Source organism: Lates calcarifer, linkage group LG1 (assembly GCF_001640805.2).
Source record: "Lates calcarifer isolate ASB-BC8 linkage group LG1, TLL_Latcal_v3, whole genome shotgun sequence".
NCBI lineage: Eukaryota > Metazoa > Chordata > Actinopteri > Centropomidae > Lates > Lates calcarifer.
This window is the reverse complement of record NC_066833.1, coordinates 14,093,837-14,120,421: the sequence shown is the minus strand read 5'-3', so window position 1 is coordinate 14,120,421 and position 26,585 is coordinate 14,093,837. Positions and strand designations below refer to the sequence as shown.

The window sequence follows — 26,585 nt, the reverse complement described above, 5'->3', positions numbered from 1 at the left end:
CTACAGCACTTTCTGTCTCTGCAGGGCAGGAAAACATTGCACAAAAAGCACAGAATTACTTTTTCTTTGAACTGGCTAACCTGATTTTTTAAAAATGTCCCCCACAAATTGGGGGAAAAAAAGACAAGGCAAAGTTTTTATCTCTTAGATAGAACTGTGTCATGTTTACAAGTGCATTGAATAGAACCTCCTTTTCTTGTTAATTCTTGTGACTATGATTTGTAGTTTTTATCCATTTTTCCTTAAACTTGATTAGAATTATTATCAGTTATAATGTTTTTAATTAACTTTCATCCACAAATTCTTCTGTAAATATGTGGAAAATGTTAGTGTAGAGAGAGACTTTCCCCGAGCTCTCAGTCTCAAAGTCTCACAGACAACCTCAAAAACACGTGAAAACATTCACACACAGTCATACTGTATATGTTAGCATGCATAACCGCAACATATAACAACATTTCTTCTTGTAACTGTTTTGTTTGTTGTCTTCATTTTGCAGTATTAAAAGTCTTACCCACAGGGACAGAGTTTTATTTGTGCAATTGCAATAAGTCACTTTTCTTTTATTGCTGTACGTGATCTGCAAGCAACACTCAGAGCGTCACATCAGTTCACAATGCTGTGCTCTAATTCCACTGTTAACGCTCCAACATCTTAATTAAACATGATTGTTATCTGGGTTTGTATAATTCTTAGAAATGCTGATAGGTCTGGCTGCCAAATAAAACTCCATGGGCTGGATATAGCCACTCTCTTGCTGTGTGTTTGTGTGTGTGTGTGTCAGAGAGAGAGAGACAGAGAGACAGAGAGAGAGAGAGAGAGAGACAGACAGAGAGAGAGAGAGAGAGAGAGAGAGAGAGAGGACAGCCAAGTGGGTCAGAAAACTGATTCTTTGGTTCCCCGTGGAGAGAGCAAGACCTTTATCTTCAATTTCAGAGATTTCCTCTGTGGTCAGAATAAGAGGCCATGTCACCTATTTCTTTTCCACTCTAATACTTGTTTTATTGGGCCATCACTTAACTCAGACAAGACTGAACGAGGGCATTTTTAAGCAATTTTTGGTAGCAACATTGTTTGGCCTGTCACATTATTTCCACTTTCACTTCTTTCATCTTCCATTTTTATCCACATAGATTTTGCTCAAATTATCAGTCTTTGTTGTTTGGATGTCTTAATGGTAAATGCTGTTTGCTGTTTGTTTCAGAGAGATTTTTTAGAGAAATTAGATATTACTGATCACTGAGTTTCAGTAGCAAGCACTCCTAGGTTCACTGTGCCAACGTGTGATGAGTTTAACAGAATTTCTTTATGGACTATGCATTTGTCTTTATCTCTTTCTGATGTACAATCAGTTAATTTATATGTCTTACATGCAGTATAATATTGTGTGAGTGTGTGAGTTCCTTCCAGTTCCGTGAGGTGCTTATCATCTAAAAGAATTCTTTCACTTACTATGAAGACATGGTATGTAGCATATGTGAGGAGAAGCAGGAATAGCAGCTCAAAGCGATCGTTAATTGCTTCAGGTTTTCTCTTTGCACCACCTACAAGAAAACTTGCCGACTCCCTAAATATAATGCTTTTTTTTTGCTGCTTTTCATCTGCATAATGCAATGCAATGCAATCCACTCCATGCTTCAGGAAGAACCTTAAAATCTAAAAGAGAAAACACCTTAGCAGTTATCACAGTTGGTTCCTACCAAGTGGAACTGCTGTGACAGTGTCCTCTTTGTTTAAAGATAGTATAGTGTTAAGTTTGTAAAACATAGAAGTAACACCTTCATTCCCTCTTAAACGTTAACACATAATCTAAACTTTTTAAATCCTACCATGATTCCTATGCAGGTTTTGTGTTAGAGCAAAACAGGGGAGATAAATTCCCTGACTGAGACCTCACCTTAACACAGCCACTGCTTCTTCTTCTCCTGTCCTCCTAAATTTATAGAGCCACGAGGCCCATCAACCTTTATTAGCTAATAATGCTGTTAGGACCATTAAGCATGGCCGAGGCTCCCCCACAGCAACATTTAACAGTCTCACTGGGGTACTAGTGGACAACTGAAGTAACAGGACCGCTGTGTGACAACCCCCCTGCACAAGTGTCTGACTAGACTTCTAATTTGACAGTGCAAAGACCAGCATAGCACTCCCAGAGGGTGATTGGTATGTCACTTAAATTCAATGCAAAAAAATTACTCATGGTCATTTTCTAAAATTATCAAATTATTTTGTGGTATGTCCGGCTTTTTTGTTTTTCTACTATTTTCATGCTGTAAACTTCTAAGAAGAAAGATTTTGACCCACCGGGGGCTTCTGAACTGAATCTGAATCGTACAGTGCTAAGAGTGAAACCCACTAGCTCTGTCATTCTTCCATTCAGAGATCATTTCCGGGCACCTGCTGGAATGCCCTGAAGGTTTCCTGAAGATGCTTGGACCCCTGTTTGAAAATGACTGACTGTCTTCTGTGCTTCTGTGTTAAAATGTCCAAAAATGTTGAAATAGAAAGTAAATGTGCCCCATAGAGAGGACACTGTAGATGATTTAAAGCTCCTGCGGGTGCTCTTTAGATTGCCATACTGAAATAAGCAGTGAAGGGCTCAATGGAGTATTGTATGGTTACTCCCAAGGCCGTGGGTGTTGTTTTTGTTGTGTTGTGCTAGGTCCAAACTCTTAGAGAATGGTTAGGGGATGGCCGCCGTAGATCAAAGCAGAAATATAATCAACTGTGATGGAGAGAGAGCCCTCTATTTTATCTTCCTTTCCTTGCTCAGGGCTGAAAACAGACTGTTGTTGAACTAAAAGTTGATAAAGGGAAAGAGAACTGCACAGTGTATGCTCCCCACTTGTTTTTACTTGTTAAAAATGGAACGCATGGTCTGTTCTGATGAGTCACATGTATGGCACTCAGTCTCTTGAAATCTAAGTTTTATTTTTACAGTATGCAGTAACCATACATGAGGAGGCCAAAATAAGCCACTTACTGATGCCTGAAGCCTTTAATAATGTTAGATGTTGTCCAAGAGGAAGAAAGGCTTTTTTAAATCACTAAAAATATACATTTCATAGTTCCATTCCTAAGACTTTGTTGGATAGAACAAGTCTCCCTATCACTATCACAGTTCATACACACACGTCGGTGAATGGGTTATGTTGTAGTGGATATCTCTAAGGGGAGAATCCATACTGAAGCAATCAAATTTAAGTGTCTCTGCAATTAATGTCATTTGTGCCGCAGCAGTGAAAAGAAGTTTACCCATGAGGCCTAGTGCCTTCACCTTTCATATCCAATAATCTTAAGATAGCACTCAAAGTCAGACAGCATTATGATGACAACATCACAGATAAAGGTTATCTGAGTTCTTGTGCATATAACGTACTGTATGAAGAGTTCTATTCCAATATGCAACACTATGTTTTACATGTTTTAAAATGTGTCCTACAATATGTCGATCGTAAGCAATAAAAATGAAAAACTCTATATTTTATTTGGATATCTAAAAACACAAACAGAAAATAATGCTGCAGAATGATACACATGTATGTTAATGGGTAAGCACACACATACAGTACAAAAGGATCATTTTCTGCCATCCTGCACATTTTTTATGTGACTTTATAACCCTGAAAGGAATACAAGCAATATCACAAAATATGGCAATGTACACTGTTAATGTTTACAACTCAGTAATGCTATCACCAAAGGATACCAAATGGTCAAGAGAGCAAACAGACCCAGAGCTGGGGGATGTATATGGGGATATACAGATAAGACGCCTCTTAAATATTGACAAATACGGTATAGTCTCTGTTATTCTGTGTTTTCAAAAAGTTGTGTCAACTCTGATGTCTGCTGTATGCAAAACAGGTGCTGTGCAAGTACGACAAATATGGTTTTATATTGATAAAGTGATACTTTAGTTTAACATGCCTGCAATTACAATATCTCACTTGTTTAATTAAAATCACATATGAAAACTGGAATCAGGACACATTTCACCAATAAAATGTAAAACTGTATCACTGAAAATGTTCAGTAGAGTGCAGAATTCTCATGTACTATTAGAAAACTTAAAAGCACCAATGGGACTTGGTTCCCAGGCCTGATTAAGGAGCCAACCATGGGCTACATGGATCTAGGACTACCTCCCACCACAACACCCTTCTCCCCACACATCAGCTCATAGTAGGGGAGCGTGGGGAAGTGATTATTCTTGGATTAAGACTTGCCTCGTCGCCGATGTGTGCGGCATAATTGAATAATGGCTGCCTCACCCGAACAGTCCCAATGCAGACGGGCCTCCCAGCCTCGTCAGATCGGCACAATATTAACCATGACACAGGCGTAACCAGGCCGGTAATTAATGCACTGAATCAATTACAAATTAGTCCATTTGGAGAATTCCCCACAGGAGTCCACTCATTACCAGTGCTCTGATGGAGTCACAGTTTCTCCTCATGGGAAGAGGTGTCACTCCACTGTTCTCCTTTTCTATCTGTCTTTATCTCTCCTCTCAAGGTGCGATGTGGAAGACAAATGGAGGATGAAATTGATGCTGCCTGCTGCTTGGCATTACATCGCAAATTAAAATGTCAGATACTCAACACTGAACTATTGGTACTGTCCTACTAGAGACAGTTGTGAAGCCAACTAAGTTAATGAAGGAACCTTTGGAAAGCATGAATGAATGTCATTAGTTGGCAGACTTAGTACTACATCAGTAACCTTCATGTATGACATTTATGTTGTATATATAGCAGTTTGTCAGTTCTAAAATTGGTCTTGGCTATTATGGACTTTTAAATTTTGTACTTATGATCATTTTGTATTTACATTTCCTCCACATTCAAAGGAAATGTTTGTCCACTGGTAGTTATGAGGAATATTCCTACCATTAAAAATGACTGCAGAACTGGAGACGGTAATCAGGTGCTGTACTGTTGTTGTGCCACTGCACCTAAATAGTTATAGATCAAATGCAGTGGATAAATTACAGGGATTAATAAAAGTATACCTTAATTAAACTGGTACTGAATGAAGGTGCTAATATGAAGAATATGGCTCTCTGTCCTCACTTCGTATTAATAGTTCTCATAGCATAAGGTGAACACCACACTATTCCTTTTCCTGCCAAAGGTGAAAGTCAGTCTTAATGACGGAGGGCTTCTGAGCTCAATTCAGGAACTGTCAGGGAGGTGAAATGGGAGAGAGCTGCCATGATGAGAGACAGTGAGAGAAAGTATGGATGGTGTGTGTGTGTTCTATTTGCCTGCCCTCAAGCCCTTGAAAGGTGAGGAGCATTCAGAGTAAACTGAATGCATTTAAAAAACAAAAACTCAATCTGTACTGCACATAAAGGACAGGACTGTATGTTTTGTTTTAAATAATGGTTTTTGACTCAGTGTGGTTTAAACCCATATCATTTTCCTGAATGTTTTTGAACCATTTTTCAAATATATGAAATACTTTTTACAAGGATAGCAAAGTCATCCTGAAATTTCAAGGGAGGAATGTGATTAAGGGCAATAAAGGCAGCAGCAGATTATAGTGCCACTTTATGGAGCAATCCTCATGCATCAGTGTCAATGACTGATGGGTCCCAGTTAAGGAAAAGCAAAACTGAGATTCTGCCTGAAATGAGAGTAAATTCACTGAACACTTAAAGTAGATAGGTAGTCACTTTTTGATTTATTTAAAAAAAAGAGAGAAAGAAAGAAATCATTCTCACAGACTGATGCATACAGTGGTGAATTATCCGTAACTTCCCACACCCTGACCATTTGTACTTTTAAAGGCTTAGTCCAACATTGTCAGAAGATATGTGCTTTGATTTCATTTTACTTGTTTAGTTTTGTTTAAACAAAACCTCTACAGTATTTTTTTACAATTTGTGGAGCATCTACATCAGCTAATGCAGTATAGTATTTTAAGGGAGGGGTGTAACGATACTGGCATCAGGTATCAGTCTTACACAGTGCTCATGTGCTTGTACATGTAACCAAAAAATGCTATGCTGCAAATACCAGTTTACAGCAGTGAAATGTTAAGCCTACATCAGATAAAGATCAGATAAAGCTGCATTGTAAGGCATGTGACTTTTAATGAATATTTAGCATAGAGATGTCTGGCCAAAGAATCTCATCAGCTGAACTGCACAGTTGATTGATGCAGATATTGAAATGCATATTCTTGGATTCTGAAAAGTTCCCTCCGCATTGTGTTTTCTGCGACAACAACAAAAATATGACAAAGGATGATGCTGGACTCTGAAGGCTGCCATGTGCCGCTCACATCCTCCAGTTATCAAGTGTCACTTGCCTTGTGCCTGGGCACAAAATAGTTATTATTATACATTTTAAATGATACGCTGTCCGTTCTGGTGCCATTTCACGACTTGACCCAAAAAGTGAGCTCTTGATATGTTGCATAAGATGTGATCCCTGCTGTTGCTGTCCTGCAGAGACTCTTGATCAAAGACACTTAGAATGGCAGCAAAACAGCAATGGGAACTTGAAGTGAAGTGGCAATTTTCTGACATGGAAAAAAACCCACAACTCCCACTTTAGCCCACTTGTGTGTGTCTGTGTGTGTGTCTGTGTGTGTGTGTGTGTGTGTGTGTGTGTGTGGAAAATTGAGAGAACGGTTGAGAGAATGATAGAGATGAAAAGAAAACTTAAAATGCCCAACTTTTTGCTATTCACTATTATACTATTTTTGGACTATTTACTACTATCTACTATTTTTTCACTTTCAAACATCAATATCCCTGTGTAATGCTCCAGTAGATGCCACTGCTCCTAATGACATTGTGATTAGTATTAGTACTTACTATCAGCAAATATCCAAGTGTTAGCATTGTTACTCCTACTTCATTGTTTACTTAAAGAGTGGTTTATAGTGGTCGGTTTACAATTTGTGGGTGCATGACAGAGAAAAAGGCATTTACTGTACTGAACAGAAAAACAGAGAAAATAAAGTAAAAACAATAGAACAAGGACAAGAGAAGGAGACAAGATAAATGCATTTTCTTAATTGATGTGTTAGTAAACCAACAGGAGCTGTGCTGTGCTTCATTGTCTGGGCTGTGACCAAGGGAGAGGTGTTAGACAAGCTAAGAGGCATCAGGCAAGAAATGTTCGCAAAGAATCACTTTTTTTCTGTGACCACTGCACACCCACTCACAGCTTGCCCACATCCATCCACTCTCCATACATATATAAGCACACTTCTTACCTTAGAGGTGTGATTATACAAATAAGGGAAATTAGCAGCAAGGTCTACACTTACCTCCTATTTTTCAGACCTCCAAATTGACTGTTGGTACCAGTGCACATTGGAATCATTACCTAATTTTCAACAATCACACTGCAGTTTTTTTGGTATTGTATATATATTTAAAGAAAGAAAGTAGCCTTTTCTACAACATTCCAGTGGAGCCAGATGTTTAGGAAATACTGTGCAATTTGAATGGGAAGCATCCCATCTAACCATATTAGTTTGTGCAGCAGCTGTTTGTTCCTGTGGATGGGATTCTGCTAGATCTATGAGTATTTTTTACTATAGTAAAATGCAACTACACACGATAATGTGATGAATTAAAATGAGTAAAAAATAAACTTCAAACATACTCCTCAGATAAAACTCTCTCCTAGGTGGACACCTTGTATTTCCTCAGAGTGATAGAATCCTTGTTGACAGAGGTCGTTTGATTTCCCTTGTCTATTATGAACCGTAAATAGGGCCAAGGCCAAATGAAATTATATAGTGTAATAGCTTGTAAGAAAGCCTGTACTCTGTCTGAATTAAAATGGGTGACCCTCTTCCTATACAGGTACTTGATATCCATATTAGTTTTTCCTATTTTCTGTCTGCCTCTGACTGTGCACTCAATTCTGTCCCTACTCAGCCTTTTTTTTCTGTATTTGACCATCATGGTGTTTTCTGTCAATGATGCATGCACCTTACAGGGCTTTCTTGTCATCATGGTTGACAAGTAGACTGTCATACTGTCGCAACCAATGACACTCAAACATCAAGCGAGCACTAACCATTGCCTCAGCATACGTGCCATGCACTCTAGCTGATCAGGGACTTCTCAAAGTCACCCATTCTTGCCAATCTCATTAACAACCAACAGCTACTCCAAATCTTATACAAAGGACAAAAAATCACATTAATTTCAGTAATATGTGTCAAATTGTCTCTGTTCTATTGCATTTTCTCATATATATTCATTATATGCTTCTATAACTTACATGTTTCTTGTTACATCTCCCCCATTGAAATCCTGAGTGAAATCCTTGAGCAAAACAATGTTCTTAAAAGCACTGACCCTCTGTAGAGGCAAGGGAAGGACATGGAACGCCAACAGAGATGTTTTCAATCCTTAATGTTGCTTGTGCTTTGTAGCGGTTGTTACCACAATCAACAACAAAAACTGTCTAATCTCACATGAGAATTCCTTTGTACAGCCACACAAACACACATCCACACAGCTTAGTTTCATGAGAGAATGAGAGGTGTAATGTAAGAAACAGAAGGGATAGATTCTCTTCATCTTCAAAGATGAGTCATCGTCATAATCTCGTCCAAGCAATGAAAAACACTTGAGTGACACACATACATACTGTATAGCCTTGCGCACACACACACACACACACACATAAACAACATCAAAGGCAGCATCAACTGCAGGTGTTTGAAGTGACTCATATGGGGTTTGAGCCACTCCAGGGGGACTGAGGTGTTACCTGGGAGCTGGTGGTTTGCAAGGCTGGAGGTGGGTACTTTGGCGACTTAAAGCAAAGCATGGCAACACTGCCGAGTCTCAGTATGAAAAAGGGACAGTACTCCTGCTGGGAAACATTGCACTCACACAGCACCAGTATTCATATTAGTAGTAGTCATATAATTCCTGACTTTTTGAGTGATGTGCATGAGTTATTCACAATGGAGGGTTAACATTCATTTATAGAGATTTCATGTCAGAAATTAATGTCAAAACAGTAATGAAGCCTTCACTCTCAAAAATGGGACAATTACCAGCAATGTTTCCAGAAGGTTGTCAGTTACACTGTGGATGATCTCCTGGGAAAACTTAGAAGGATTTTCTCACTTACACTTGTAGACACTCCATCCGGATTCTGTGTCTGTTTACAGATGTGGATGTGAGCTGAGGCAGAGGGTTTAGGGAAGCGATATGGAAATAGAGGACGAGGGCTTAGTCATGCAAGGCAAACCATAAGCCCTCCCAGTGCACTCCTGTGTATCTGACTTCAGTGACTGCAGCCCCATGGAGCACATCGCTATGCCTCAATATGTATGGAAATGAAAGGCAATCATGCTAACGTGTGTTCAGTCTCTTACAACATGCTAATGGTGTCATTACACTTACAGACCTGCATCACCCCCTCCAACATTCCATTCTAGCTCTCCTCACACCCTCTTTGCTGTCTCTCTGTATCTCTTCCTGAACTAGAGCAGGTGTGGTTTTAATTATGCATTAAAATATACATAGATCCAGTTGGATCCACTTGACTGGGCTCTTCCTCCTGCAGTGTGTATCTCTCCTTTGCTGCCTCACTTTCCCTCTCCATCCTATCTTTTTCCTTCCTTCGCTGACTCTACTCCCAAAAACCTCCCTCCCTCTCTTCCTCCTTTAGAAGTTGGGGATTGAAGGACTCGATTTCAAAACTGCGCACGTCTCGGTGACTCAAGTGAGGGGTTTGTTCCGCTGCCACACTTCCGTTCACAAATGCTCCGGCTTGGGGGGGGGGAATCCCTGTTAATCTAGTGAATCTGGCTCTCTCCTTCTCTTTTGTTCACTGTTACTGGGACTCTGACGCACTGATCTCCTGGGAGGAGTGTGGTGTGTGTGTGTGTGTGTCTCTGTCTGTCTGTCTGTCTGTCTGGGGTTTGAGGTTGGGTGAGCTGGGGGGTTGCTGCACAGTTCAGTCTACATGCAATAAAATAACATCCCACACAATCCCAGTGTCTGTGTAATCTCAGTTTTCATAAAAAGATTATACGTATTCACTGATGTGATTATGAGTAATCAAAAGTTTGGACCACGCTTTCTGAATCTGGAATGGCAATGCCTATATCACCATTAAAGCTGACCACGCTGACATCAACAAATCCTGAGCAGTAATAGAAATAAGGGCAGAGAGAGTATCAACACTTGGGTTTAAGTAAGAGGGTGCCTATTTTTTGCCACATGTGCCCCAGACACCGGTATCAAGGTAGTTGAAGAGCTATTTTTACTGGGAGAAATCCAGGACAACAACAGGTGATGTTGTTATATTTAGCAGGTAATTTGATGCTCTAATTGCATTGCAGCTAAATAGAAGAGATAATGCAAATGACACAAGAATAAATTTAGTACAAGCACAGACAAATATTTTAAATGCTATTTCACTGGCACCTGTGCCAAACCCTGCATTGCATCCCCATCACACAATGTGGACTCTTGTGTATTAACACCTTTTTTAATATCATATTTCAGCTTTATTCCTTCAGAGGCTTGCACGTGTTGAAGCTTGCTGTAATCCAGGTGCCTGTTTCCCTGAAGTGGGCATAAGGTACACTTGGCCTGCACCAGTGGTGCAGGGGGGAGGAGTGCTTGTTTTGTTGATCTGTGTTTAATGAAAGTGACCACGCAGAGCAGATTTGGCCATTAGCTCAGCAAGGGCCTGTAATCACTACAAGTTGTTTCCCTTTTTTCATCCAGTTCATTATTGAACAAACAATCTGTGGGGAGAAAAGCGTGTGTACCTGCCATCTTCTTTCTCCCTTGTTTTATTTCCCTCTGCAAGGCTGCACTTTGGAAAGTATTGATTCGGTGGCTTGAAAATAACAAACCGGCAACCATGCGAGTGGGGTAATAAACAGGCTTACAAAAAAAACTGTGAAAAAGCACCTATGAAGTGTGTGCCTTGAAAAAAATTATCAGCTATTGTATATGCTCAGATTCAGTCAGCCAGAGCTGATTGCGCTTACTGTTGTGTGCCACTTTCAGCTCTTTGGAAAAAAGAAAACAGTAAATAGTACCTGGATTGTAGATGTGCAGGACAGTTTATGGCTCAGTGCCCAGGGCAATATCAGTGGACTATGTAGACTTAGAGCTATTTCGTTATTTAGCAGTGTTGAAAAGACCTTCAAACTGCCAGCAGAGTGAATGTGAGTCATCCTCAACTCCTGGCTAGTGAAATAAAGTCAAAGTGTGAGGTCCTGATTGTCTATTCTGTGTTCACACTGATGACAGAACAGAGAAGAACATACACACACATCAAAGGTTTTCAACATGTGCACTTGAGCAAATAGACATGCTCACAACAATCATGCATCAAGTTTTGCTCCTCAGTTTTGCTCAATTTTCTTATCTACACAAAGTAGCTACTTGATCTTCTTTTCCAACTTGTTTCTAAACCGATAAACACATTCACAGATACTTACTGAAAATAAAGTCCCCAGTCACTCATTCACACTAACTCAACAGACTCTGGCATGTCTGTTTCTATTAATGGTAATCAGCAGGGTAATGATGACGGAGCTGTGACTGCGGCTTACTTACTTGTGGCTGATGGCCATGGTCTCTGACAGCTGTCAGCCGCCATGACTACACTGCCATGGCCCTCCTTAGGACTTATTTCAGCTCAGTACATCAGCTGCAACAGCACTTCACACACAGACTTGTTGATTATCAGCATCAGTGGGCCGGCGTGGAAAGACTTCTCTGACCGCCTGTCTGCTAATGACAGCCACCATGATGGTGGATGGGAGAAAGAGGACACAGGCTGTCACTTTGATTCATCCAACAGCAGCTCCAACTGGGTGGCTCCTCGCCAAATTCTCGACAGTCGTTATATCCCCCCCTAAATGACATTTAAAGTGTGAAGCAATGGCTGTCCTTGTGGCTCAGTCACCCTAGGCCGGGCCCCGGACATGAGTGCTGAACCTTGTGCCAAGTTTTGCAGTGGGGTCACAAACCCTGGAGCAAATTATCCTCGCTCAGATGCTCTAACTCAACTCGTTGGCATGATTGAATATGTAAAGGGTGACCTTGAAGATAGATGCTGTCAATGATCTGATGTATGCCTCTGACTTTCCTTTTTTTCCCCTTCCTATTTTGTTTTTCTTTCTCTTCTCTACTGTATTTTCTTACCACAGAGGATAGAATAGTTAATTTTTGCAACATAAATAGACACTAAATTACCAAGAATTGTAAGTAGTAACTAGTAAAATTGAATAGTGCGTAGTAGATTTTCCACTTGAAGTTTCCAGAATTTAAGGTTTGAAAGTACAGCTTATTGTCAGCAAAGCACATTCTTTTTAAGTGCTTAAAATGGCTAGAGATTGAATTGCGTTAGATTAAATGTATTCTCCAAAATAAAAAAATACAAGTGACTAGCTGGTTTTTCTCTTCATTCTCAAGTTGTGCTGTAAACTTCTTTGTTTGCATGTTTTGAAGTTCACAGAGTACTGGAGTGGGCACTACAATTTAATGAACTACCTCATAACCTTGTACTGTAGTTTACTTACTGAATCAATAATTTCTGATTCATCAAGAGGATTCTTTTGTGTCTTAAGTAACATTTGTTATTTCTGCAGTACTATTTTGTACAGATAAATCACACTCTAACTCTCCTCCCTCCCTCCATTACTCTATCCACAGTCTATTCGAGAAGTGACAGGCTATGTGCTTGTGGCCCTGAACCAGTTTGACTACCTGCCTTTGGAGAACTTGAGGATCATCCGAGGAACCAAGCTGTACGAGGACCGCTACTCCCTCGCAATCTTCCTCAACTACAGACGTGATGGGAACTTCGGCCTGCGCCAGTTGGGTCTGAAGAACCTCACAGGTGAGTGACTTAATTATTTCCTGATCACTCACGTGTGTCATGTACTGTGTCTTTGACATGTGTCTTGAGTCCAATCTTTGAAGAAGTTTCTTTTACTTGATCAAACTATATTCCCACATCATCTGGAGTGCGTGTGTGTTTGTGTGTTTACCCTCTCTTTCACCACCTTCCAGTGAATTTCTCTAATGGGATAGGTCTACCTCACAGCTCCTCTAAGTCCTGCAGGAGGACACATTTTTCAAAAGCTGATGAAATACTTTTACCCCAGGCCTAAAACTTTCACCAAATTAACATCTTTCAGTTGAGCCAGTTGTGACTGATGACTTCCATGTGCTTAAAATACACCAACTCAGGTTTAAAGTGATGCACACTGCAATAAAACAATCTGAAACAATCTGTTCCAAAATGTGTATGTAACATTATTTATGTATTTATTGTAATTTAGAGCTGAATCAGAAGCAGTCTTAGAAAATGATACCCATACAAGTGTGAGCCTAATGATATGATAACAGAAGGTTATGGTCAAGTGTTTTTTTTTTGTTGTTGTTTGTTTGTTTGTGTGTGTGTGTGTGTGTGTGTGTGTGTGTGTGTGTGTGCGCGTTTTTAAACTAATTACGTAGGTAACAGCTCGGAGGTGGATTAAATGAAATGCCTAGCAGATTCTTACCTGGAACTTAATTATTCACTTCACTCACTTCATTACCTTGTTTTAAATCACTATCCTTGGTGTTAATGATCACAAAAAGGTCTTACAGCTGAATTCAACTGGGATCAAATCCCCTAGTTGAGGAACCAGTGTTGGTCAACTATTACAAATATACAGTTGCAGTTGGAACACTGATGAGAGAGGACATTGAACACTTGATATAATAAACTGGCCAAATGTGCTGGTAGCTGTTTATTGGCTTTTATCAGCATCATATGAGGTGGGAATATGCAGACAGCCTGTCTCTTCTTCTTCTCCTAAGATCCTGACTGGTGATGTTTTCACAATTAACCCTCTTACACTAAGGGACATGATAGTTACTTGCAATGTTGTGAAAAGTCTTTATCTCCTCTGTCTGTCTCTCCTGCTCACATAATAAGTATTCTCGTCTGATTTACAACCCACTCAGCAATCGATCCAAGCCCATTTCCTCAGAAGTTGGAGAATTCTGTGAATGTGATTACTGATAAATAGCATCCTAAGTAGGAAAACATTGTGTGGGTGGCTCGGACTCTTTATGGACAATGGATTCTGGTTCTCTTCAGGCATCCTGACCCTGAGGTTGGTTGACCCACAAAGAAGATGTGGGGCCTTTCCACAGCAGGGCTAAGTGGGGCTTGGCAGGGCCAGGGCCAGCTCATGATGTGTGAAACACAAGACTAGAGGTGTTATTTACTCATTCTGATACAGAAGCCAACCTCAGAAATCTTTTAAGTTAAAATGGAGAAAGAAGCTATTTCTGTTTTGCTTGAATAACAATAAGCGTAAGTGTTATCAGTAAATTCTGGTCGTTTGTTTTTCCCTATGGTGAAACCACTGCTTTGCCCTCCAGTGAAATCATAACATAAATTGTTTCCCTCATTATTTTTTACACATAGGGAAGCATGAGAAATGAGATTTGAATGATTTATTAGTTAGCACCAGAAAGTGCCTTGCATGCCCTCATTGATGAGGAATGTCAAAACAATGTGTTATGGAGATGAGTTCTTAGTGCTGATGGTACACGGTATGGAGGGATGTAAGGATGTCAAAGAGGCACTGAGGCAAAGTGAGAAAGACAATATCATCACTTTGCAAGAGAATTGTCGAAATACTGTTTTTATTGAGAGATTACAATTTATTCCTTGTCTAGAATTTATTTAGATTTGTAAAGAAGAAGCATGGCACCAAGCTTGCTGCTTCCAAACCTGCTTTCTAAATAATTCAGACAATCTCTCATTGTTTTCTTCAACTGTTCCTTCCTGGTGATCCCCCAGAGTCAAAGGAAACAACACAGTCGTTTGCGAGGGGGTGTGCAGCCACAGTATGCGCATGTGTTTTATGTTCCATCTTGTATTCTTTCTTGTATGTTGCGCCATACTTAGGGAATTTCATTTGTCCAGCAACACCAGCAGCTTTTTTTGCCAAGCCTGTCCTTTTCATTGTGGTGCCAAGTTGAAGCCAGTGCTGAGGGAGTCAGGGCTGGACTCTGTGAGAAGCTGCTGTTTGATGTGCCATCCATGGCCTCGAGCCATGAAGTGGAAGGGAAGTTATGCACAACAGCCAAGGCCTGAATCTGCTCTATTTCATAATTCTGACTGTTTCACACCAGTATCTTTCATCCTTGCTAACGAACAGAATAGAAAAGAATCTGCTCACTTTCTTATTTGAAGAGTATTTGAAGAGTATGTTGTTATTACAACACACCAACTAGAGGTCTTACGTTGCATCTGAGACCTGACCTGGAACCCAAATCAGGTCCAAATTATATGTAATCTCTGTCCTGTTTCCCAAAGTCTTGGGTCTGTGTGTTAATATATCTGATGCCTCCAAATAGTTTTGCTGTCAGCTGAGGTCAAGTGTTGCTACATCATCACTGCAAGAGGCAAGGTAGCGTATGAACTGTGGCATGTATAGTTACTCTTTTCAGCCCTGGCTGCTCATTAATTTGTGGTGCCTTATGTTTCTACCAGTATTGGTGATCTCTCTAATGATCCATGAGTCCATTATTGGGCCAGTTACAACTGTCTTCAAGTACCTTTTGCATCTGTTTTTTAAAATATATTTATGCATGTTAGTTCACGGTAGATAGGGCTCTTTAGAATCAGGTCCAAAATTTTGTATTTTTGAAGACCTCTAATACCAACTTATCTCTTTATAACAAGAAACTTGTCTTGGAGAGTCTATCATATCCCTGCTTTTTGCACAGATGGTCCTGACAGTTAAACAAGCTCTTGCTGGGGGTGGTAAAGAAACAAGTCACTTGTGTCCCAGTTTGTTCTGCTGCAGTTGTCATCATCCTACAGTGAGCTACTGAGGCAGGAAATAAGCCTGAACCATCAGGATAGATCCACTCCTGTGCATGAAGCTGCACAGATCAAAACTATTTCCTTCCTTCAAGTGCTGTAGTGAGTCTGAGGCTAGCGGTCTCATTCATTACAACGCCTTTGATGTTGCTGTCATATTAGCCCATCGTTCCTCTGCCAGCAGCTCCCAAGAGAAGAGTAAAATGATCGATATAATCCATAAGCGACATATATATAAGAGGATAAAACTTATTAACTACATAAGGGGCTAATCGAGAGAAGGCACAGTAAAAGACCCCCTCAGTGCTGAAACTTGATCGCGTTTCTGCTTGGGTCGAAATTGCCTTGGGATGAAATCAATTTGTCGCTAGTATATTGTAGCATTGCACTTATTGATTTTTTTGGTGCACTCTCTGCGAGCTGTGAATGGACTCTCTGGATTTGAGGAGACTGGAGGATGGGGCGGAGGAGGCTTCTGGCTGAGCAGGGATAGGACTCCCTCCGATGCACCTTTCAATCAAGCTTAGCTAAGTTATCCTCATGAATATGAAATATAAGGCACAGTCAAGCCTGGAAAAGTTGAGGGACGGTATGTGTGCACGGGGGTGTATAGAAGTGAATAAGAAATGTTAAACAAAACAAAAAAAAAAACCACCAAGTCTGGAAAGTTTAGTTGTGTCATTTGTTTGGCATTATGTTATAGGGAAGTCTGTTATGAAGACTTACTTCTCATTTAAAGACAGAACCTATAGTCCTCATGAGGTTATCCATTTTTTATGTGGTTTGGGTCTGAATTTTTTGTATGCTGCAAAGAGAAACGTCAGATAAGTACCTTTCTTTCTACCCTTTCTCCCTCTAGCTAACCACAAAAAAAGGTTAAACAGAGCAACTTCTTGGTATTTTCAAAGTTCCTAATCTGTATTTTGATGCACACTGACCCACAGTGTCTTTCTTCCTGCTTACATTTTCTGCACTTCCATCAGATATCACTTGAACCCTGGGCAGCCTCAGTGCTTTCACATGGTAATTACAACCTGCTTCCTTAGCAAAAAAAATAACAGCCTCAGTTCAGAGCAAAACACAGTTGAGCTTTCTGATTTAACGCATTTCACTGCCACCCCCTCCCTTTCCCTCATTTCATCCAGTATCACACAGTATTTTTTTTTCTTTTTCAGATTTGTTTAGTGTTGTTGATTCATTTCTCTAACCACCCTACGCCTGCACTGTGTCTGTCCAAAATGAGGCATCCAATCTGAGGCCCCATCTGCTGAATGATCCTCTCTCGTCGCATGCATGTACACACGCCTGTGTTTTACGCCAAGGCGTTATCTACTCCTTCATGGCCCATCTGCTCTCTCTTTATCTATCCCATTTTCTGTCTTTCTTCCATCTCTTTATCCTTCTTTCTTTGGCTCTATATCTCTCATCATATTTCAGTTGGCTGTCTTGATTTGTCACATTGATGCCTTTCACACAAACACATGCAAGATCGTGTTTGTGCCATTTTGTACTGTATGCAACTCCCTTTTCAGCACCTGAGCCGTACTGTGGTCTCCAAAGTCTACTGCAAATGTTCGATGGGGAAATCTGAGTGAAAGTATGCTATCATCTGCTGAACATTTCCTGTTCAGCATCTTGTGACGGTGATGCACAGGAGAGGCATGGAAAGGATGGGATGGAATGGGGCAAGGTGAAAGGGACGACTTGAGTCGGTATGTTTCCCCCAGACAAGGGACTGCTGAGAGCGGGGCATAAAATTGCTGCCTTCTTCTGATCCCTGAGACTTCCAGTCACCGTCCAACTTCTAGGAGAAGAAAGAGTAACTCTGCCACAGGAGGCAGGCAAGATTGGTTCAGTGCACATCACCAAGATTCAGTCAAGCCTCTTGCCTGGCAGCCCACAGACCTCAGGTCTCCTTCAATTGTGTGTCTAATTGATTACTTCCCATGCAATTACTCCCGTGTCACACTCAATATTTCACCGCTCCAGGAAGGGGGCAAGAGGGACTCTCTTTTTGAAGGACGACATTCATATTGTCACACTTGTGAGCCCCTAATGTGGATCGTGAAGAGGCACATGTTAAATTGAAGTCCAGAACAGGCCATCAGTGGTGGTTGGTGTTAATTGATTGCGCTGTAATACCACTGTGTGACAGAGATAGTGAGACTATTAGAGCCAATGGTTTGGTTTGTTTGCCAGGGGAACAGCAGGGCTTAACGTCTTAAAAACTTTCTTTTAATGGTTTTGTTTATTTTTCTGTTACTATACAAAGCTAACATTTATAAACATGCTTTGGATTAAGTTTCACACATGACAAAAGAATCTGATCCTCCAGGATTTCTTACCTTTTTAATCTTTCGATCCGTCCTTCCTCCTTATTTTTTCCCCTGAGCCATCCACATATGTTGCTCACAGCACGGGCTTAAGGGCACAGTGTTGCTTATTTTTGCTTTGTTATTTATGCCCTCCACTTTTTAATAATGGTTGAGATTTCATAAGCAGAAGCTTTATGAAATATTAATGGACAACAACAGCACAACCTGCCTTGAGAAAGGAGAAATAATAATACAAAATACAGTTCTCCAATTAAAATGTGTTTGTCTTTGTCTGAGTGTTGCATAAATAAAATTACTGGACTCTGTATATGTAACACTTGAAAGTTTTTGCTCAAAATTCACTTGTGTTAATCTATACTCTTATCACATAAATTTGTTACAAGACTTGACAAAACTTAGCCAAACATGGAGGCAACCATTATTATACCAACTTACCACATGCCTAGTGCATTTTCCCCTAAAGCTCTGTTAAATAAGCTCCCAAACTTTTCCTTTACCCAGTTCAAATGAAAGGTAAAAAGGTCTTTCAAAACTATAAATAAAAGGAGGAGGGGTAAAAAATGAGAAGAGTTTAAAAAGTCTAACTTTTTTGACAGTATTTGGAAAAGTGGAGGGCAGATTGATAATCATTAATGCCATAAAAGCAGACTGAATCCAGCCTTGGATTGACTCCCCATGGTGCAGCCCAGGTCCTCTATTTTGATAGTTATTATTCTGCTGCCGTCACTGATGGAAGAATAAATCACCCCTCAGCTTCAATCACCACCTACCTCTAATATTACAGTCCCTGACATTTTTTTTCTCCTTTTTAATTCCATACTTTGATAGATAAAGCAGATTAATGACTATAATCTTTCAAGATTTCATGTATGTATTTGTTTTCTGCTGGGTACAAGAACAAAAAACATGTGGTCCCTATCAACTGACTTAAATCTAGAAATGTAGAAAATGTTTATCTGATGCTGCCTCCCTAAGAGACAGTAAAGGGCTTATTTGATCAACATCTCTGATCTTTCAAATTGATAAATATCAGACATTTTAAATGCAAAGCAATTTGGAGATTTTTTTCTTATATTTTTCGATGTAGCTCAGAAATAAAGAGTTGGTTATACTTATATTCTATTCTGGGGACCAGTCATGTCTTAATTTTTTTATGTATTCAAGCATACTAGTGTGTGTACTTTAGTGTTCACATGTGTAGAATCGACACTAACTATCCACGTGATTAGGAATATTGTCTAATCCATTCCTCACCTCTGCTTCACCTTTTTTCCGCTACAAAAAACATCCAGGATTCCCTAAACATGAGTACAGACCCTTTATTTGCCTTTCAAACTGAACCTTTATGGTCTGCTGGAAGTGAGAGTTGACTTTTACCTCATTAAAAGTTAAAGGAGGTGTGGAAGGAATTTTAATGCCAATTAATAATCAAAACACAGCCCTCTCTTTCTCCAGCATTTCCATCCCCCCAGGCTATGGCTTAGATCAAGCTAAGATCTGCCATGACGTAGATGTAAAACTGGCTCAGACACAGACAAAAAGGGAATAGAATAGGGTGCATGAGTGTGACATGAGTGTAACTATGTCTGCTTGAGTGTTTATGCTGGGGATTAATTTGCTCCATAGGTTATGTAAATTACAATGTTTCTTAGCCAGTTGGACTGAACAATGCTTAAAACCAAACACTGCTACTAAGTAGATAGTGTCTGTCAAATTTTGCATATGTCCAAGTTCTCTTTTGTTTTAGTTTCAGCTTTAGTTTTTTGGTACCTTACTTTTGTGTCAAATTCTGTGTCAGGAGACTCTGCAGTAATACAAGAGACAGATTCTCCTTAGTAAATCCAGTTATCATTTCCAAACTCTGGCTGTTTGAAGAGAACTGCTATCTCATTACTACAGCTACACCTGTTCCCTCTGCTGCAGAGCAGCAAATCATTCGGAGGCTGTATTCATTCACTTTCTCACTAAAATAAGGGTTTAGCTCATGAGAAAACTTTACAATGTCTGATAACATGTTGATATTTCTTTAGCAAGCATTTAGAGGGTTGATTGTCAACCTTAATTCAGGAACATATTAATTCTTTTCAATAGCAATACAAAGAATAATAGCCACTAAAAGTTACATTAATGTTACATCCTCATTTCTTGATAATGTTAGCCAACTTTTTTTAAATAGTCATATGAAAACATGCCGCCCAGGATGCAACAGTTTGTCCCAGCAGTTTATGCAGAAATATCAGAAACAGAATGTTTCTGAGTCCAAGATGCCTCTTAATACTGGTTTGTCTTTCTCATTATTATTTAGTATTTATTCACTGACCAAAAACTTTATACACTTTGTCATAGTTTTCATTTGCAGTGGTTACTTTTTATTTAGGTTTAGTCTCCTTTTTGTCATGAAAATTAGGTTGTCAACAAACACTTTTCCTTTTAATGCTGGCTTATTAATTTAGAACAGCAAATAAACACATGTGTCACACTGTCAATAACTTGAATTAATGGACACTTGCTAACCAATCAGGGTCACGAATTCACAGTGGTCATAACATAACTTTTATTATATCATTACTTTTCAGTGGTTTCTGACAACAGCGGAAGTCACCATATGTCCTGACCCTGACCTCCACCTAAATGATTTAGCAATGGTATCAGAATAATACACCATGTACCTCATATACAAACAAGCAAATGAAGGTCTTAACTGATTGTGTGAACACTGCTTTATAACACTACACAATATTCAGAAAACCTCCTTTGTCCTTTTTTTAATTCATTGAGTTTGAATATTTTTTCTTGTGTGTCCAGTGTATACTGTACTTCATTTCTATTCATTATTCTCTCTTTGAAAAGTCAGCCACACTGTAGATTTGATTGCAGATTCAAAACAAATATTCATACTGTGATTGTCATGTTCAGTTTCTGTCACTGACTGGCTGTCATTGCAGCTTTACCATGTCAGTGCATGGCTATGCAGCCTTGACATGCAGCTCTTACTTTGATTCTGAAGGCCAGACTGTGTTTCAGACAGGTCTTTGATGTCAGAGGCGCTCAGCGCTCATCTCTGAGGAGGAGCAAAATGAGTGGGAAAGCAAATAAAATAGGAGCTGACTGACAGCTTGGTGGGTCTCAAAAGCCACTGAGGAAAATGTCACTTTCTATCAACTTGGTTACGAGGCCTAAATGGACACCTGTGGACTTTGAATGATAAAAGATTTTCAGAGCTGAAGACGGGAGGTGTTTAATATTGAAGTTCTGAAATCACACTGGCAGCAGTGTGTTTTCTTAGGCTGTTTGTTTTTCAACTGAATTGTCCTTGAAGTGTTTTGTTTATTTTTGCACAGATTGTTGTGATCATCTTTTACTGTCCATTTGATATGACTTGTTTAAGGTGATGCTTTACCAAACTATAGGCTTTAGGTCTCGGATGGTGTTTCAGCTGTGTGTATTTCAGCATATCTTACGTACTGACAAGATATACAGTACACCTTAAGATCTCCAATTTTGACCACCAATTTAAATTGTTAGCATTAAGGCTCACCTGCCATGAGTTTAACCGAAGCTGCGCTCTCAAAACCAATTTAATAACCCTGCCTAAGCGCCGACACACACATAAACACACACATTACCCTCCAACCCTACCACTCCTCCCCTCTCTCCCTTGGCAGCTTAATAATTAATATGCTTATTTTTTGCCTCTTAGGCCGAAGCTTTGGGTAACTGGAGCAGCTATTGATGGGGGCAGTGGTGGGTAATGGGACATGAAAAGGATTTTTCTGTTCATCTCAGGTCTCCACAGAGATATGGTGGGTGTTACTATACGCAACATCAGGCATGACTTCACCAAAAAAAAAAAAGTGTTTCCTTCTCTACCACCTCTCCATGGTACATTTATTTGTTATGGTGCTAAACAGATGTGGCATGCATCGATGGCATTTTTCTGAAATTCTTTGTCAGTTTCCACCACATCTGCCAGGTGGTCCCAATTTGATAATGTCATATTCAGTTTTTTATTATAGTCTGTTATTGCAACAACCATGCTGGAGGGCCCATTTTATTGCCCATACACAGAGGTCGGCTTGGTCATAGATGTGGTCTGAAAGCATTTGCTCCACAGTTGTGTTTTCAGACAATTTCAGTCATCACACAGGATGCAGTTCTTGAGGAATGAGGAGTGTCTATATATATATATATATATATATATATATATATATATATATATGTATAATACATCTAATTAACAAATTTAGATGCTTATGTGCAGCTTTAGTAGAGATCAGTGTTCTCTACATACAGTTCTTTGTGGTTTCATTTTTTGATAGACTTTTCCACCCTGCTTTCCACCACACACAGGTTCTGTGTGAACAAAGCGAGAGCCATGGCCTGTGGTGTGTTACTGAATGTCTCCCAGTCGGCCTGGAAAAACAAGGCCTCAGTGACGTGTTGTTGCCTTAGCAAACCACGCACCAACCAAAGCCAGCTTTCTCTGTGCTAAAACCAACATACTTGGTATGCGTGTGGTAAGATATGCTCCCAGTCTCTCCATCTCTCCTTCCCTTTCTCTCTGCCTCTCTCAGACCCTGTTTTGTTTTGCCCATTCCAGAGACTGCGGCTCATTTTAATTCAGCTGGCAGGCTGATCACACATCAGCCTTGATAAGCTAAGTGGCCCTCAGCAGCAGTTATTGAAGGTCCTTTTACTCTTTTTTTAATCACTCACTTGTTTGTCCCCTTGATAATCTTTTCTGTCTTACTTTTTCTGTTTCGTTTCTCATTTGTTTTCTTTGTTTTGTTTTTCTTCCTCGCTCTTAAATTTGTCTTATCTCAAGGTATTGTAATATGGTTTTCTCCTCCTCCTCCCTCCACCCTACCCATAAAACTCAGATTACAAGGGGTTTATCACAGTTTAAGTTGAAAATAAGCAAGGATGCAAGCCCACCCCCACCCCCATAACCACTGTGTCATGATTTTCTCTTCTCGTCTTTAAGCAGATGCTTCGCCTTGCTCGACTGTAATTCCATAATCCCTAAATCTCAGCCATTTTTCATAAAGACTCATAGGAAACAATTGCGTGAGGGATGGGCCAAATTTAATCAGCAGCTTGTGAATGCAATTATCTTGGCACAGGAGACACGCACGTTTGGGGGATGGGGCTATGGCCGACGCCCCCGTGCCATCTACTATACCCCAGCAAATAGCTCAGCAACATTTCTCCTTCAGAGTGATATAAAGGATAAAAAAAGGTACATGTTTTTTTTCTACACATAGAACAATTTATCAGCTTTAGAGATGTAGAGATTTGCATAGCATGGGTTCCATCCAATCAATTTTATCCTGCACCACACAAAAGACACAAAGAGAAACAGTGCTTATTTGTTGTGTGGAGGGCTACAATAAGTGAGTTTTGATATAAATTATTAGATAATTCAAGAAGTTCTCATATTGCAACTTATTCAGTTTTACAAAAATCTATTTCGGACCATAATAGTTTGTTGTAGTCCATGTGTTATGTCTAGTTTCTTATTTTTATACCCATGCCCAGCTACTGCTGTGCAACCAGGCAGTTATTTCCTCTTCTGTCTGCTCAAAGACAGCCATTTCTCTAATCTCGTCCTTTTCTGCTTGTTGTTACCATTTATTCACTGCTCTTACCCCTTTCAAAATGATTTATGCCCTCTCCACTGTCTTATTTATTTATTTATTTATCCCAATGTCACTTATTTCAAACTGCCTTTATATGGGGGCTCCACCCAAACATTTGACTGCCAGATGGGGGGGGGGGGAGTTTTAATGAAATGGCCTGGCCTTAGTGAGACTTCTTTGCATTGAGATGGAAGAGGTTGTTCATTACTACCCAAAAAAAATCACGTGACACTGTGCATGTGGGGCTGTGCATGTGATGCTGTGTGCTGCCACGGCCATTCAGCCATGAATGTCAGTAACCATATTAAAATTAAATGTGTACTCAAAGTGTAAAGTCCTTCCACATACATATGCAGATAGGCATATGTGGAGAGACACAGGAAGACACACACCGTAATGAAGGATATGCTCATGTATGGCTGTGTCTTTGCTTCTGTTCAATCTTTAATCTTCAATCTTTTTCTTTCATTCAAATTTCAGGTCAGTCTCTCGACATGGTGCCATCCAGTTGTCTTTGTCTTGCAATGCATCTCTTTCCATAAACCTTTACCAGTTCCTTTCTTTCTTCTGCCAACCCAACAATGCCACACACGCACACACACACACACACTGCCCACGCTGCTGCTCCTGACCACAGTGTGTTCAGAGACAGTCAAATCCCAGCACAGCCTTCTCTCTGGTGAACCTCTCGTGGAGCGCTTTTATGTAGTCGAATTAATGCAGTTGTTCATTTCAGGTCAATTGCTAAACACATAAAAGTGCAATTACATTTGAGTGGGTACCAACATTTCGCTCGGGGACTGCGTTAACAGTGTTAAAATTGCATGCCGTTCCTCTGGGAGATGGTCCATCCATTGACCTTATGGGAGATGGGATTAGAGCTGATGAAGTTTGTGATGCATGCTGATATACATTTCACAATATAGGACTTTTAATTATTAAGGAATTCATTGGTTAATATGGCTCTGAAATTGACTTGTTACTATATTTATATGTATTGGAAAGGTTGACCACATAGGAGAGCATTGCAGTCATCAAACCCTCTAGACGTAAAAGTGCATATTATTCACTCTGTGTTGCTCAGAAAAAGAAATGGTTGGATTTGGTGACGTAACTTAGATGAGCCTTAAAAGTTTCTTTCCTGAGCCTTGGAGCACATAAGTAATGTTTTTACACAGGTTGAGTGACATCCAAACACTAGTATCTAATATACATCTTTCCTTTGGGGACTGGAGGGCAATGATGGAACTGTGCAGTAGCAGGAAATGATGGGTGGGAGGGGAGATCACCTATTTGTAGAGCAACGGCAGAGGTTTGCTGTTCTTAGATCTGACGGCAACCAACGAACTCAGATTGGCACAGTGATTGACACAACGCTGTGTGGCAACATGAGCAGCCTCTGAAAATTCTACACAGGAAATGTTTTCTGAAGAAGTTGATTTTAGTCATTTGTTGTTGGAATCTTCAGTAGCAACCATATCTTAGATACTTTTTACATTTCTATGTTTGTATGTTATGTTTTTGGGTACTCAGTCCATTTGTCTGTCCATCCATCCCATTCTCATGAATGCAATATTTCAGGAATGCCATTGGAAATTTCTTCAAATTTGGCGCAAATGTACACTTGGACCCAAGGATGAACTAATTAGATTTTGGTTGTCAAATGTGAAAGGTCAAGGGCACTGTAACCTCACATCCATCCTGTTCTTGTGAACACGATATAGGGAGTGAATTTCATTACATTGATGTGATTTTGTGATTAAAGGTCAAAGGTCAAAACATGTTTTTGGTCACAGCTCAAGAATTCATACACTAATTATGACAGATTTCACATGTCTAATAGGATAAAATGATGACATTTTATATTCAAAAGGTTAAAGGTCAACTTCACAGTCATCATAATCATCATCATGTTCAGCAAAAACCCTTTTCAAGCAATTACTCAACACCATAACTCTGTAGTTGGAGAGGGGATGTTATAAACCAGCAGCAAACAGAAGCTCCTGTAACTTTTAACAAGCTTATTTGGAATTTAGACAAACTGCACAATGCCAGAAAAGTTGACAAAGCTTCATGATGTTTACCAGGGAAACTGATTGTATGGCTACACTTACCTTTTAACTGAGAGCCTCCCACTACACTGTTTTCTGTTGTCTGCTAATAAAATACTCATTGATAAAGTGTCTTTCTCAAACAATTTGTAGTAGCAGTTGCAAACAGAAGGCAGAGCAGTGCATACATTCCCTACCCACATTTCCCTGCTCTTGCAGAGATTCAAATTCATGATCAAATTCTGGTCACCAGTCCACTGATAAAGCAAACTAGTAATTTAATTGCTATTGAAGGCTTCTGTAGTAATGAGAGACAATTGTGTTAGTATATGTGCATGCATGTTTTTTTGAGCATGTTGCCCTCCGAGTGAACAGTATGTGTGTGTTCATCTCTCACTTCAGCATTTCTGCCAGTCTGTCTGTCAAGTGCAACCTTGCACCAGCCGCAGCCCTCCACTGCTGCTGAGGTGTACAGCAGGATGTGCACTCCAGCATTTAGCCTCTTTGACCCAGAGTGCGTCCTCATTTTCCCACAGTTTCTCCCCTCCGTTCCACTGAGCTGATGTGCTGAACTGAAACCAAGTTGAAACTCTCAGTGTCAGTGAGACAGTACAGTGGAGGCCCAGGGTACAATGCCCAATCCCACTGCTAGAGTCTTTCTGATTGAACACTTGTGTATCCATTGTAATTGTCTGACTATCTCAGTGT

At 40.0% G+C, this 26,585-nt stretch overlaps 1 protein-coding gene across 1 annotated transcript in view; it reads left to right on the top strand.

Moving 5' to 3' along the window:
• LOC108880453 (receptor tyrosine-protein kinase erbB-4-like) overlaps positions 1-26,585 on the top strand; it is a 261,354-nt gene that overhangs the window by 139,387 nt on the left and 95,382 nt on the right. The window contains 1 exon segment of the mRNA XM_018671982.2: positions 12,674-12,860. Within this exon segment, the coding sequence (XP_018527498.1) occupies positions 12,674-12,860 (187 nt within the window).